Source organism: Falco biarmicus, chromosome 15 (assembly GCF_023638135.1).
Source record: "Falco biarmicus isolate bFalBia1 chromosome 15, bFalBia1.pri, whole genome shotgun sequence".
In the NCBI taxonomy this organism is placed as follows: domain Eukaryota; kingdom Metazoa; phylum Chordata; class Aves; order Falconiformes; family Falconidae; genus Falco; species Falco biarmicus.
In genome coordinates this window covers 12,181,571-12,195,702 of record NC_079302.1, presented here as the reverse complement: position 1 = coordinate 12,195,702, position 14,132 = coordinate 12,181,571, and the positions used below count along the sequence as shown (strand labels likewise).

The 14,132-nt window shown below is 38.7% G+C and overlaps 1 protein-coding gene across 1 annotated transcript in view; it reads right to left on the bottom strand.

The window, feature by feature from the left end:
- The window catches only part of PEPD (peptidase D), a 141,447-nt gene that overhangs the window by 108,475 nt on the left and 18,840 nt on the right, over nt 1-14,132 (bottom strand). The window contains exons 4-6 of the mRNA XM_056360502.1: nt 10,075-10,138; nt 7,966-8,013; nt 6,216-6,277 (exon numbers count right to left, since the gene is read on the bottom strand). Coding sequence (XP_056216477.1) covers nt 6,216-6,277; nt 7,966-8,013; nt 10,075-10,138 — 174 coding nt within the window. The remainder of the gene's footprint in view (nt 1-6,215; nt 6,278-7,965; nt 8,014-10,074; nt 10,139-14,132) is intronic.

The following is a 14,132-nucleotide window of genomic DNA, read 5'->3' as shown; positions in this document are numbered from 1 at the left end:
AGATGTCCCTTCCAAATTGTTCTACAATTTTAACTTTGTTCCTCAAACACCCTTCAATGAAATTAAAAACAGTGAATTGCTAATTTCATCCTTGTGTTTTATGCCTTCCCATTTTTGTGTGCACAGAACACGACGCAAACAAGCTTGCTTAGAGAACTGTGAAAAGGTAAAGAAGCTCTCCTTGTCTTTTCTAATCTACAGCAGAGGCAAAGCAAAAGCTTCTATCTCACCTTGGCCTCAACCACTTAACTATTCTTCTGTTTATTTTCTACATTAGCAATTCATGTGTTCTTGGAACTATTTTGAGGCTCTCTAAACAATAACATTACAGTGGCCAACAGAGTAAGAAGCTGAGTAATTAAGCGGAACACAAACGGGTTTTCAAGCATTGTTGAAGGTGTTTTTTGCTTACAATTTAAATGCCTAAGGAGCGTTCTGCATCAAAGATATTTCTGTGTGACTCAGGACTGCTGGCTCTTCAGTTAGGGCATTTAAGAGAATTACAATGCTCCAGGGCTCCCAACAGACCTTCAGAAGAATGTTATAAGGCAACAATTAATTTTCCCACATTTTTGAAGGAAAAATTAAATCTATTCCAGGTTATTAACCATTCTTTATACCTCAGAAGGGACCAACTAAAGAACAAATCCAATTAAAAAAATTATTTAGAAGTCACTTCTAATTGTACCACGGTCTTTCTGCATCCTCAGATAGCAGAAGAAAAAAAAGTATGTTTCTCTTTTGCAAAAACATATGTTTATAAACTCATAAAATCCTAACAAGGTGAAGGTTAATAGCTTTGTGTTCCTACTCCAAACCAGAAAACAACAACTTATCACAACATTCAACATGGACAAACTGTACGGTATTCAGTATTACGGGTATTAATTAGAAACCACCAGGAAAGCAACACAATTAAAAAAGCCACAAGTCACAGAACAATGCATCATTATAGAATAAAGTTGGGCACTTGGAAGCAAGATAGTCTTGTAAAACCAGAGAAAAAGGGCACTTTTTCAATTTAATCACCACCATCTCAATAACTGTTACCTACGTACACCAATGCAGAAATAATTTAACGGAAGAGCCAGTTAAACAAATTTATACAGAAGAAAATACACAAATGATATAGTAAAATCAATCTATAAAAATTCTAAAAACCCAAAAGCCTGAGCTCCCTGTTTGGCTGGAAAGCATACCAACTGACACCACCACAGAAAACCAAGACACAAGAATTAAGCTGCACCTGCAAAACAGACATGAGGACTTTCAATAATTGTCATCAGTATGTCAGACAGAAAACAGATCAATGAAGGCAAGTGTAAGGAGACACTGCAGCACTGCAGAAAGCTCCAGCACCAGCTCTATGCAAATAAGACAAGTATAAACTATGGTTATTACGAAGTAACAAAAGAAAATGAAGGGCAAGGAAGGGCAGGTACAGAAGGCAGATGACGTAACACTCTGAAAATTCAAATCTCTTCTCTCAAGAACCTGACACGCTCACTTTAACCACAAGCACAAATGGATGGAACCAAAAGCAAATCAAACAAGCCAAACATGAAACCCACAATAGAAGAATGTCTCTCATCTGAGCATTTAAAAAAAAAAAAAAAAGGGGGGGGGGGGAGGGTGAGACATGTGGGTTTGTACTCCAGCATAGTTTTATAATAGCTCAAATAATGCTCCTTAAGAAAAGCAATTTGAGCCAAAAGATGTACTTTCTGATACAATGTGAAGTATAAAACAAGATCTTAGACCTCCAGCACACAGCATCAATTCAGATTTGGAAGAGATTCTGATCTATTTCATGTAGGTTTTTCAAGGAAGCCAATGATTAAGGATTGAACGGTCTCAACTCCACTTAGTTTGCGATAGCTGTGGGTCCTGCGCGAGTGACTGCAGGGCCACCTGTTTACAACTGCTAGACTTCTAAAGCTGATGACTCACTTTAGTTACCAACAAGGCAGCTAAACAAACCACATCCATAAGGTCAGTGGTTAAATAAAAAGCTCAATGGGAAGGGCTTGTCCTCACCAACAGGAGTATACCAATGGTATTTAATTCCCATAATTTGTGCACAAAGTCCTACATAAAATCACCCTCCTTGTCCTCCCAGCAAAGTTTTGATCCTGCTAGACAATAAAAAACTTACTCTTAAAAAAACATGTACTGCCCTAACGCTAAAAGGATCATGTAGAGCAAGCCAATTCTGCATTTTTCTGCAATTTGCAAATTGACAACACTTAGATGATGAGATAATGTGGTCTTGAGGAAGAAAACGAATTGACATTTTGCTACAGTTGCAATCTGTAACTTACTAATGCTCCCATTTAATCGACACAGAACTAAGAAATACTACACTGAAAGGCATCTCCAAATTGATTTCATACTTAGTCGTCCCCTAACATGTGAGACAATTTCATTACTTTAAAACAAAAAGCTAGAAATCTACACCTCCTGTGCAGTAACACCGTAGGGTGAGACCCTTTTTTGTCAGTTTAACAAATACAGTTAGTGTGTATACGGTGATAAAAATCTAAAAAAATATTCATACACAGTGTAGATTTTCTACAGTTCTTCAATGTGGAGACTCTCCAAACGCCTGACTTCACTATGCAATAGGGAAGAGGCCATTTAGATGGTCTTCACTATCAGACCCAACACTATATGCAGTTCTGAGGGAAAGGAATTCACTGAAAAACTTTAAACATTAGGTAGAACTGCTTGAACTGCCCATCATTTACACCCAACCCAGCAAGCAAAGATTTATTCACCAGTGTTTTGAAGTATATGGCACATTACTTTTTAACCATACTGGTTCAAAATCCATTTTCCGTATAGTGAGTCACATCATCTCAAAGCGTTTTTACAAGTGGTACATAACCACCCACCTGATTTGATCTAAAAAATTCCTGCACATTCTCCAATCTGAAAAATGGATCCATGAATTAGGAAAAAAAACAAACCATAACAAATAGAACTAACCTTTATCAGCAAACATAATACACGTTTCTAGAAAACAATGCACTAGAACTACTTTAGAAATCTGCCTTCTACACTTCAGCCGTGTGAAAGCAAGTCACTTCTGTAGGATTTTTAACAGCCATGAACATAGCTGACCTGAGAGGAGTTATCAGGAAAAACGGTCCAGGTCTCTTGTCTTAAGTCCCTGTCCCAGGCGGCTCCCCCCTCCACCGAGCCACAGTACCACCCCTCACTGAGCAGGGCAACTTCCAAGTACTGCCATTCTCTATTTTTACAGATTGCAGCAACATAAAAGCTTTTTTTTTAGTACAACATACTTAGCTATATGAGAGCGCTATACATAAACTAATGGAAACTATTCACTATTATGGGCCCTGTTATCAGCACAAAATCAAGTTTGATCATTGCTAGCAGGACTAAAATAACTCAGGGGTGATCTTCAGGGTGAGAGTAGAAATAACCCATAGCCACAGCAGTCATTTTGTCTCAAATGACTATTTATTACAGTAGAAAAATTCATCAAATGGTTTAGGTAATTATGTTTTATAGGAAGTTCAAAAGCTTCAAAAAGTAAGGCAGGGAAGCAACATCATTTAGGCACGAAAAAAGCAGCCTCTGACAGGAGGAGCAGATGAACAGCCTGCAAAGAGGGCAAGATTCAACTTTTTCACAAAATGATATGCCATTTCTATTATTATCCATAGGAAAAAAAAAAAACACCCCACACAACAGAACAAAAGAATGACAAAAAACAACCAACAAAACCAAAACATAACAACAAAAATCCACACTGGGGCAAGTCACTCTAGGAGAAAAAAGACAAATGGGAGCAGGAGGGACGGTAAAGGGCCCCAGCAAGCAAATACATCTTGGCCAGGTAGCCAAAAAATGGAAAAAAACCAAGAACCCAGGAAGAAAATACAGCATTATAGCTAGGGTAGAGCCTGCCTGAGTGGAGGACAGAGAATGCCAGCAAGCTGCAGTCATGGGCTGGCAGGGGGGAGCACAGTTAGAAGGAACACATTGCTTGGTATAAGCTCCACGGTATTAGTCCTCTCAGGAGAAATCAAGAATGTATGTATTCTTGTATGCATTTCCATAAAGGAAACATTTGATACAGGAGAGGCAGAGAAGTGGGGAAAACAGGAATGCTGATACTGGGTTTGGGTCTGCTCTGAAAGCAAATATAAAATGGACTGGTTTATATACACAGTAACAAAACTCTGAGGACAGCAGACTTTATAAGGATGCTCACCCCCTCCTCCCCACCCTGTGAGCAGCGTTCACTTTCCACGTGCCTGCTGCCAGCACACAGACCAAGCACGCTCTCACGAGGGACATGACAGCCCCGGAGAAGACAGAAGCAGGAGTTGGGGAGATCAAGGGAAGGCTGGAGTAACAAGTGGTGTGAGGCATGGTATGTGTCAGAGGAGGGGAGTGGATCTTCAGCACATCCCACAGCAAAATCAGTGCGTGTTCTTCCACACCGACAGCACAGGAGGGGAAGACACCAACCAGATCCGTCAAAGGCGACAAAATCAACAACTTGGTGCCTAAGGGTGGAGAGGTATGAGCATATCCTGGGTCTCAAAAGAGACGTATCTGCTAAACAGCTGGAAATCGATCCTGAAGAATGGAGAAGCACACCTCCCAGAGCGCACACAGAGCATGTTTACTACAAACCTGGGAAGCCAGTGATAAAATGTCATTAATACCTTTAAGTGTTGCAAGAGACATGCTATTAAAATCTCCAATCAAGTGCTAAATGGAGTGGCTTCCTAACGTAATGTTGACTAGTAACAGAATGTGTTACTAATTAAATTCTAGTGTTTAATGAAATTCAGGAAAAAAGGGGTTTTTGGTACTTCAAACAGACCTTTGTACATCATTCCCATAAAGAATTACTACTGGAGTTAGTGCTTGTTTATGTTCCATGGGGAGCTGGTCTCAGACAAAATTGGAGTTATCACTCCACACAGATTTCGGAGTCCACCTGTACCTGAAAAGCATAAGATAACCAAGCATCTGCTTGGTGAAAGCAAGATCATCATAATGCTGTAACAGCAGAAAGGACACCCAATATTCATTAAAAATGGCTCGCTTGCATTCTGGAATAGTTTAGTTTAACTAAACTATTTAGGCAGCAAAAGACGCCTAAAAGGTTTAAAGACCACCACCTTGGTCCCCAATATCCCTGACTGAATCATTATGTTTTCATTTAGGTTGTGGAGGGGAGAACAAAGTAATTATGGAACCAGATTCCAGATTTCAGTTTACGTGACACAAAGACGATCCCAGCAAGAAGCATATTCTCAAGACTACACAAACGAGTGTCCAGACTTGCAGCAAATTCTGTGCATTACAACAGCAGAATTAATATGCTGTCAACAAAGGCGGATGGAGAAAAATACTGCAGGGTGGCTGGGAGTGAAGGATCATAAAAAAGAGGCCACCCACTCAACATCTCAGTATGGATGTTTATTTTAACGACTTTTTAACAAGGGGGTAGGGTGTATATTTCTCATTTGCCATACACTTGAGCTAAAATAGAAAATTATCTCATTTTAGGATATCATAACAGAACAGATCGTTGTATTTCATTCAAAATTGAGGCCATCATCCTCACATCCCACAGCAGGCTGTGAAGTATTTTTATTTTATTGCCTTTTTAAAATACTGTATGTAGGAAGATATTTTCACCCCGCTAGCAGCCAAATTTCATAAAAAGATGACATCAGGGACACTAAAAGATCACATCTAGGCAGAAAAGTGATTTTTATTTTACACCTGTAATGTGACATCTCTTCAGAAAATGATGCATATCAGAATCCCTAATATCTACCTTAATGCTGTACAAGGAAGTGAGTAAGAGAAAGGAGCTACTCTTAAAGATTACTTTTTCTAAAATCTGAAATCCAAATATTCCAATCCCAAAAGTGGAAATGGAGGTAAGAGGATGGGTCTATTTGGTTTTAGCTATTTAAAGCAAACACAGAGAAAGAGAAACATTGGATGATCTTAGATGAAGAAGAGATTTCTAAAAACCCACCACTGTATTTCAAGTAATTAGAAACATATCAAACATTTTATTTAGAAAGAAATACCAATACATTTGATCTGCCATTCAGCATCCTGGTATTAGGAAAAAATATCATTTAATGTGAAATATAAACCAAATTCAACACAACCATGCAAAAATTAATGTATAAAAAAGCCTTGTCACTTACTGGCTGATCCCCTCAAACGAAGCTTCTTTGGAGACATTTCCACTATCAGTATTAACACCGCGCTAGCAAGGAAAACATTAAAAGGACCATGATTCTGAGCCAAACACAAGTATTTAAAATTTAAATCATGGAAAGAACCTGATTGCAGTAAGTCTTTAGGAAAACTTAGACATACGTTTACTTGAATAATAAATATAATATAAATAAATAATTTATAATATAAATAAAAAAAACCCAGAGACTCAAATGCAGACCAGTATTAAGAAATCATTGGTCCCATAGGAGACCAGAATAGAACTCAGGTTAGGATGTGCTGCTTAGGAAAATGGCAAGCTTTGATTTCTAATTCCCTTATGCCCTGAAAGGGAGCTAGGAGACCTATGTAATAATAAAGGGCAAGAGAGTAACAAACGAGCAAGGTTTCTTCTAAAGTAATTTCATTTTAAAATAAATTATTATGCACTGCCTTGGCAATGCTTACTATTTAAATTTCCACGCTGCTTCCCTACAGCTTTCCATTCAAGCAAGAAGCATAAGCAAGAGTGTTTTGGCTGCTACACAGCAGATGAACACTTGTGACATGTGCCTGGGAAACCCTGTGGAGCAGTGTTACAGTTCTGTGTCTGGAAGGAGACCACAGAAGGAGAGGACCAAGCTTCCATTCAGCCAGTGGAAAGAGAAGTGCTCTGCTCTATACTTCATCATAGCAGTGGTAGGAACGTGAAAGCACATCACAGTTCCGTCCTCCCAGCCAAAAATTAGGTGAAAATTCCTGATTACAACCGGATGCTCACAGAATGGCAACTACTCAACAACTTGATGTGCAGAAATGCACTGTGATTCAAGATGGTCAAATATTCCCTTTCCCACTCCTTTCTCTTAAAGAACGTGGAAGAAAGGTACAGGGTCATCTTTTGTATGTGTGTGTGTATTATACAAATATAAGTGGAAGAAAGACTGAAAATTATGTAGGGCCTCTGTTCTTAATGGATAAAGAAACCAGATCTCAGGCTACGTGACTGCTTAAGGAGGGATTTTTTTGTTAAGACTTCCGTCTGGCAACTATCATGGGAAAACAAATCCAGAAGCTGCCACTGCACTTGCTGTAAGGGAAAGCTCAGAGTCAGCAAATCGTATCTTCTACAGATTGGAGACATGAAATCAGATATTCTTAATAGTGAGAGGCTTAAAAACATCTGTCAAGGAAAGCAGCTGGGGGAGAAGTGACAGGGAAGAAGAAACTTGCAGGCTTTACCTCCACTCATTCATCCTCCTTCCAGAGAAATCATCAAGCACCATTCAAAACACTTGGCAGGCATTTGACATCACTACCTCCTCCCAGAAGCTGTTCTTACCAACCCATTCCATGCAGAAAAAGTATTCCCTGAATGCCTGTGGGATTCCCACAGAAAGGCCCAAACATGCTCATGACATGACTAGAGCAGCATAAGAAAAGAAAGGAGTCACTGTACATAGGCTGAAGGATAGCACAGTCAATGTTAGATACGCTTGTCATGTTTTACTAGAAAACAGACAAAGCTTTTGTCAGAGAGAATACAGACTGGAAGGCCAGAGGTTACAGATCTTGAAATCATGGAGGGGCCAGGAGACCAGGCAACTGTACACAGATGGCCTCGAATTTGACCAAGATAGGGAGAAAAAGATTAGGAATGACAGTGCAAAGGAATGCTGAATAAACTGATCTCCTTATTGAAGGAAATTAGTAGTTATTCTTCAGAATATGACTCACCAAAGTAAGCAGCACAGCAGGTTTCTTCGAAGCCAAGACATTGGCTATCTAAAAAAAAAAGTTTTTGAATGCTATTATTTTTCTTTTTATTTCCTCAAAATTACATTGAAACCAATTGAATCAAAAATTGCTGTACATAAAGTAAACTAACTGCAAAGAGAAAAATGCTCCTCTGATATCTTTCAGATACCGTAGTATTACCTGAAACATGCAACAAGAGTCAGTAGATAAAATATTTAGACAGAAATATAGTGCTTAAGTTGATGGTGTGCTTTAAAGACATATATAGCAACTACAATTTAAGATTAGTCTATTACCATAATTTGGAAGACAGAGGAAATGTGAGCCAAAAACCTGTGATGTCACACAGAAATAAGGAACAGGGTACTCTATCCTCAACACACTACTGCATATAAAACACACAGGCGTTAATATTATTATGTTATAATGTGCTGAATAATTGCTAATCAATACTTACTACTATCCTCACTGGGTCATCTTTTACTAAGATTTCTGTTAGGCTCCTTCGTTATCTTTCAAAAAATTACAAACTGAGAACAAAATCACTGGGCTTGTAGAGAACTGGACTTTCACAGCAGCTGCAGAAAGGTGGGCGCTGAATTACACATTTCTTGAAGAAATGAACAAATGACCTAATTCCATAGAGCACAGTTCTACCAACTTTAAATCAGCTTAACAGCACACTAATAATAGTAACAAAAGAAAACATATGGCAGTGAGGTTTAAAAATACCAATTCCATGCTTTCTTTTTTTCCTTCTCCCCATGATATAGCAGGATTAAACACTTACACAAGTTGGTCATTTGTTGACATAAAACTATGCTGTAAATAAGGCCCCTTGTGTCCTGATGGTGGAAAACCAATTTCTTGGTAAAATAAGTAAAAGTTAGAGAAAGAATCTCTGAAAGTTGAACATTTTCATTGCAAGCTTCAACAGCTTCTAACTTCAATACATGTAGTCCAGGTGGAAAACAACCTTTATGTTTGGACAATTTACCGGTCCATATAAAGAGCTATCATATCCCTATCAATATGGTTTTTACACAGTAAGGAAGCAGAGAACAGAACTGCAATAAAGGCATTTGTTTATGGAAAGTGACCCAGAACAACTAAAGTGACCCAAAATAAATGTGATTTTAAAAAATCAAACACATACTTTCCACTTGCAATTTTCACCATCTGACAGATGAGCACTGGAGCACCAGCACTCCACAGAACTCCAATTCACACATGTCAAAAAAACAACCACTCTACAGCTTCCTCCATCCCCAGCTACTGAAATACAGGATCAAACTTCACTTCATAGCTGGACTCATTATGAAAATGAAATAAAACATCCTCACAGCCAATGAGAGTAAAAGTTTTGGTCTAGTGAGTCCAAGTTAGTGCTCTGCTGGGACAAAAGTACTGGAGCCTTCCTTTTCAAGCTGCTCTCCACGCAAAATCACCCACAGAGCTTGGCAGGAATACTGCCCTCACCCTGCTGAGCCTTCCTACCAAAGAAAAGATAACTGCCCAGGTGCATAAGTACACAAACATCTGCTCAGAAATGAAATGAGAAACCTAACTAAGCAAGTCACACTTGCATTTAAAAATATGAATACATTTGCTTTTCAAATATTAGAATGATTCAACATAAATGAAGAGTAAGGCAGGCAGTCTTTCCTCACAGCTCTTTAGAGGCATAAAATAAATGTGAGCTCCCAAGTCAGAGCTAGGACATGCCATCTCCCTGAAAGCAATCCCCTCAAATCTCCAAGGCACTGCAAACCCTGTACTTAGCAACATACTTTCGCTGGATAATAACACAGACTGAAAGATTTCATGATGCGCAGAACATGTTTATGAGACTGTCTTTGGATTAAGACCTTAGTGTTCAGCTCAAAATGGCAGCCTTTAAAAAGATATAATAACAAATTACAAGTACTTTATAAGCACGAAATATGCTTTCCAGTAACTTAGGGGGTGGGGGGTGTCCCACCAGGTCAGGAGACATCCAGTAAGCAGAGGACTAAAATTAAAGCAAAAACACTGCCACATACTGGTTTTGTGTTCCCAGAAAAATATTCAGACACACAGACAACTCACCTCGTTCACATAGTGGACTTCATCCACAGCGTATTTTTTCTTGAAGAATTCAGGAGGATGAATCCTATGGAAAACAACAGAAAAATGCTTGTGTTAGCTTTATTGTTATATTTAATAAGGCCACAGACAAAAATAATAATGTCCTCTACTATCATAACAACAGAATCAGATATGAGGAATCTTTTAATAATTTTATCCTTAACTCCCTTTCTCAAAATAAAGAGATTACACAGAAAGTTGCCACAGCTACAAAAATCAGTGTGCTTTAATCCAGTCCATGCCCGACACTTAGATTTCATGGTCTCCTCCTGAATTAAAGGGTTTTTTTCCCCATTCACTCTACACCAGACAGTTCCATTGAAGATTTTTGCCATGCCGTTTGTATACAACCTTCCAACTCACCAGATATTGGAAGGATGTGGAAATAGCAAAAGACCAGCCTGCCCTGTGTCATACTCAAAAAAAGGAATAAAACATTCGTTTTCTACCCTGGTAACCCCTCTGATGTGAACACAAAGCAGAGTGAGGGTTATTAAGACATGGGCTCTGCCACCTCTATTATTCAGGACACCAGAGATCCACCCTTCTAACCCAAAAGGGTGCACAACTTTCTATGTCCATGTCCAAAACTAAGTCACTTCTGCTGTTTTCTCCCAATACCTAACTAGACACTTTAACTAAATACACGAATAACGTGAAAGATCTACTTGCAGTCAGTCGGGGCAGCCACTAGCATGGATCAGTGCTCCAGGGCTCCCCCATCGATCCCCGTACCAGCAGCTGTACCATTGCTTATTCCTTCACTTTATGGTAGCAGCCAGTTATTCATGAGACTTTAGTCTCTGATTACAATCTCTAGCCCTGCCAAATAAATAAATATAACCAGTGTCATTCTGAAAATGTAATCTCAAAAGAAAAAAAAAAAAGGAAAAAGGAAAGAAAAAAGCTGACTCAGCTTACATCCTTCTACAGAGTAAAGAAAACAGGAGACAAGAAACGTGGTTGGAAGCACCAGAGTTTGGAGGATTCTGTGCATTTTGCTTCCTCAGAGACAGCAGGAGAGTAAGAGGTGTGTGCAGGACAGAACCTTCAGCTGTTTAAACATTAAGACTACAAGAGCACAAGACCAACTGGGGAAAGAATAAATTAGGCTGGAGACCAAAGAACATTTCTAATCCTTGCAGTAAGAAAAAGCAGAAGTGGTGGGACAAAGAGCTCAGCATCTTTAGGAGATGCTCCATAACAAAGGCATGTGCCATAGCTGCCTGCAGTACCAGGTGGCTAAAGGTCTAAGTTACATCACTTTTTCAATCTGTGCGCTCATTTTTCACTTTACATTCCATTGTGCTCCAAACAGTACTAGACTGAGACATGAATGACAACATGAAATCGTTTATGGTGTTCTCAAGCATTAAATCACAGATTTTTAAAAGTTTATTTATCTGTGAAAGTACTAGTCAAAGTAACATAAAAATATCTCATTATGCATTTCCTTTTGCAATGCTCCTTTTGTGGACTCTCTGTCAACTGTTGGGGATTTGAAAGCAGTTATCACTTATCTTCTCTCCCTGGCTAATTTCGCATACCATTAAAAAAAAAAATCACTACATCCTCTTAAATCTTTATAGTTCCCTTACCTCCAACTTTTGCATACTCTGTTTCTCCTACAGGCATCCCCTTTCCCTGTCCTTCATTCCTCACACACTGAGGTACTTTACTATTCCAGAAACATCATAAACAGATTTAGCACTTTCCGGTTTTGTTCTCTTTTACAGTTTCAACCAATTCATCTGGTATCAGAAGAATCCCAACTGTACAACCAGCAAATTTATGGCCAATGGCAATTTATGGTAATATATGCTCTTCAGAGCAATACCTCCAAAGCACCATTTACAATTAGCTGCATTGTTTGAATCGAAGAACTGTTTATTCTAAATATTTCTTAAAAAGTATGCTCACAAGTGTGCTGGATTTTATTCACTTCATTTAATGCAGTATAAGTAAGAGCAGGTCTCACTTTCCAACACGCCAGTAAGAAAACTGCTGTTTTTTCACAAGCCGTTTTTCAGCTTTTGTTGTTGTTAGTTGCCTCTATAGTTGTGTGGTCTACAGCACACTGCTACTAATTTAATTCTTTGGTTATGGTTAATATTAATCCATTATTGATTGAAATCCAGCTGTAATCCCTCCAACGTCTCTTATGTACATTATCACTCTTTTTGAGGAACAAAAGTAGCTCATCATCCTTTCAAGGCTGAGAATTTTTCCTCTACTTTGAGAAAAAGAAAATAGAAGCTTCCCACAATACTCCATCCTCTCTCTCAGTTATTAAACTAGGTCATCTTCCAGATACTTTCAACCCCATCACACCTAAAGACAAGCTGCCACATTTCCCAGATGTGTACCTCTTCGCTGATCTTGTTCTTGCTACCTTGCCCAGAAGTCAACAAGACTTCTAAGACAAAGAAGAGAGGCAGACTTCTCAGCTCTTCTCTGAAGCACTCAAAGCTCTGCCTCACTTCAGCTATTTAGCAGCTCTGGCTAGATGGTAAAATAAATTCACCTACACTTCCCACAAACTACCAGCCCTTACCCACCCCACAGGTGCCACAATGCTTCAGTGATGAAACCACTAATCCCAACGGGGAGAATTCTGCAAAGACCTGCTCTATTGCAGAACCATGCAAGTGGAAGCGAAAAGCAGACATGGAAGTCTACATTAAGAGCGGAAAAATTCTGTGCTGTCACATATAGAAAAGCAGTGTAGAAGGCAAAACAAAAGCTCAGGGAGAAAAAGTAGCAAAGATGATCCTCACTGACACCTCTCCATACTCCCTCCAGTCTCTTCAATTTTTTAACCAGTTTAGTTAGGTTTTATGAAAGACTACTACGCACCAACATACATCATAGTTACTGTAAAAAAGTACCGGTGCAGAGTTCCTTAGCAGATACAGGGCTCGGTATTCATTTTTATTAAATTTAAATGTAAAACAGGCTAAATTCTAGCACTGACCATTACTGTCACAAGGAACAGTACCTTCCACTGAATGCTCACTGGCATCATGACAATCAGAAGTTACATTCAGTTATGATAATTTCAAGTACATCTGATACTTCACAGAGATGAGGAAAGCTTCTCTCTACAAATGACTCTCAGGGAGGTAGAATAAGTTAATTGGTTACAATTTTTAGGTTTGGCTTTGTCTTTTGTAATGCTGCTATGGGCTGCCAGTTTCAAAATTCTGATTAATCACTGCAAAGACTACATGCAAATATCCCCACAGCAAGTCATAAATTAATTAGAAGGATTACCCAAGTGGAAGATATGATCCCCGATATTATTGAATCATGTTTCTCCTTACCTATCAAAAAAACAAACTACTTTTGTAAACAGATATGAACAGAAGCAATGGCCTAATTTTTACAGGCTTTTGCAGGGGAAAAACACATGCAAAAGTTTTTAGATTCCCTGGCAACATAAATTAGCAATAACCTACAGAGAATAATGTACTTCAGCCCTAAAAAAGGCTCAATATACTTTCCCTATAGTTTTATAACTCCAGCCAAGCAAATATGAGTGTTCATTAGAAATGTCAATAGTTAGCTTCCAGAATAGTGGGAGTCATCATTTTATCTTATACTGGAAATAAGCAACTCCAAACTCCTGGAAAAGCATCATGTCCACATGCTCAAGCAGCTAGGCAAAAATCTGGCACCTCATAGTTTACAGCCATTAGAAACAAAATATAAGAGTCCAGCACTTTTTTTTATAAGAATACAATACGTCCTCATTTTTTGTCACCAAAGAATCTCTTAGACAAGAGAGACTGTCTCTACTTCACCACTTAAAATACATCACAATTTCTAGTCCAGTGGAAAAACCTTGAGTTAGTGTTAAACAAAGCTGTTTACATTCACATCCTGCTGATGCTTCCTACGCAACTCTTCCGCCTTCCATGTTCTTCTACCCAATCCAGTTCACCTACTTGCTTTCTTACAGTTTTCAGAGCAATTGGGGGAAACATTGAAGATAGCCTAAAAATACGATGCTACATTTT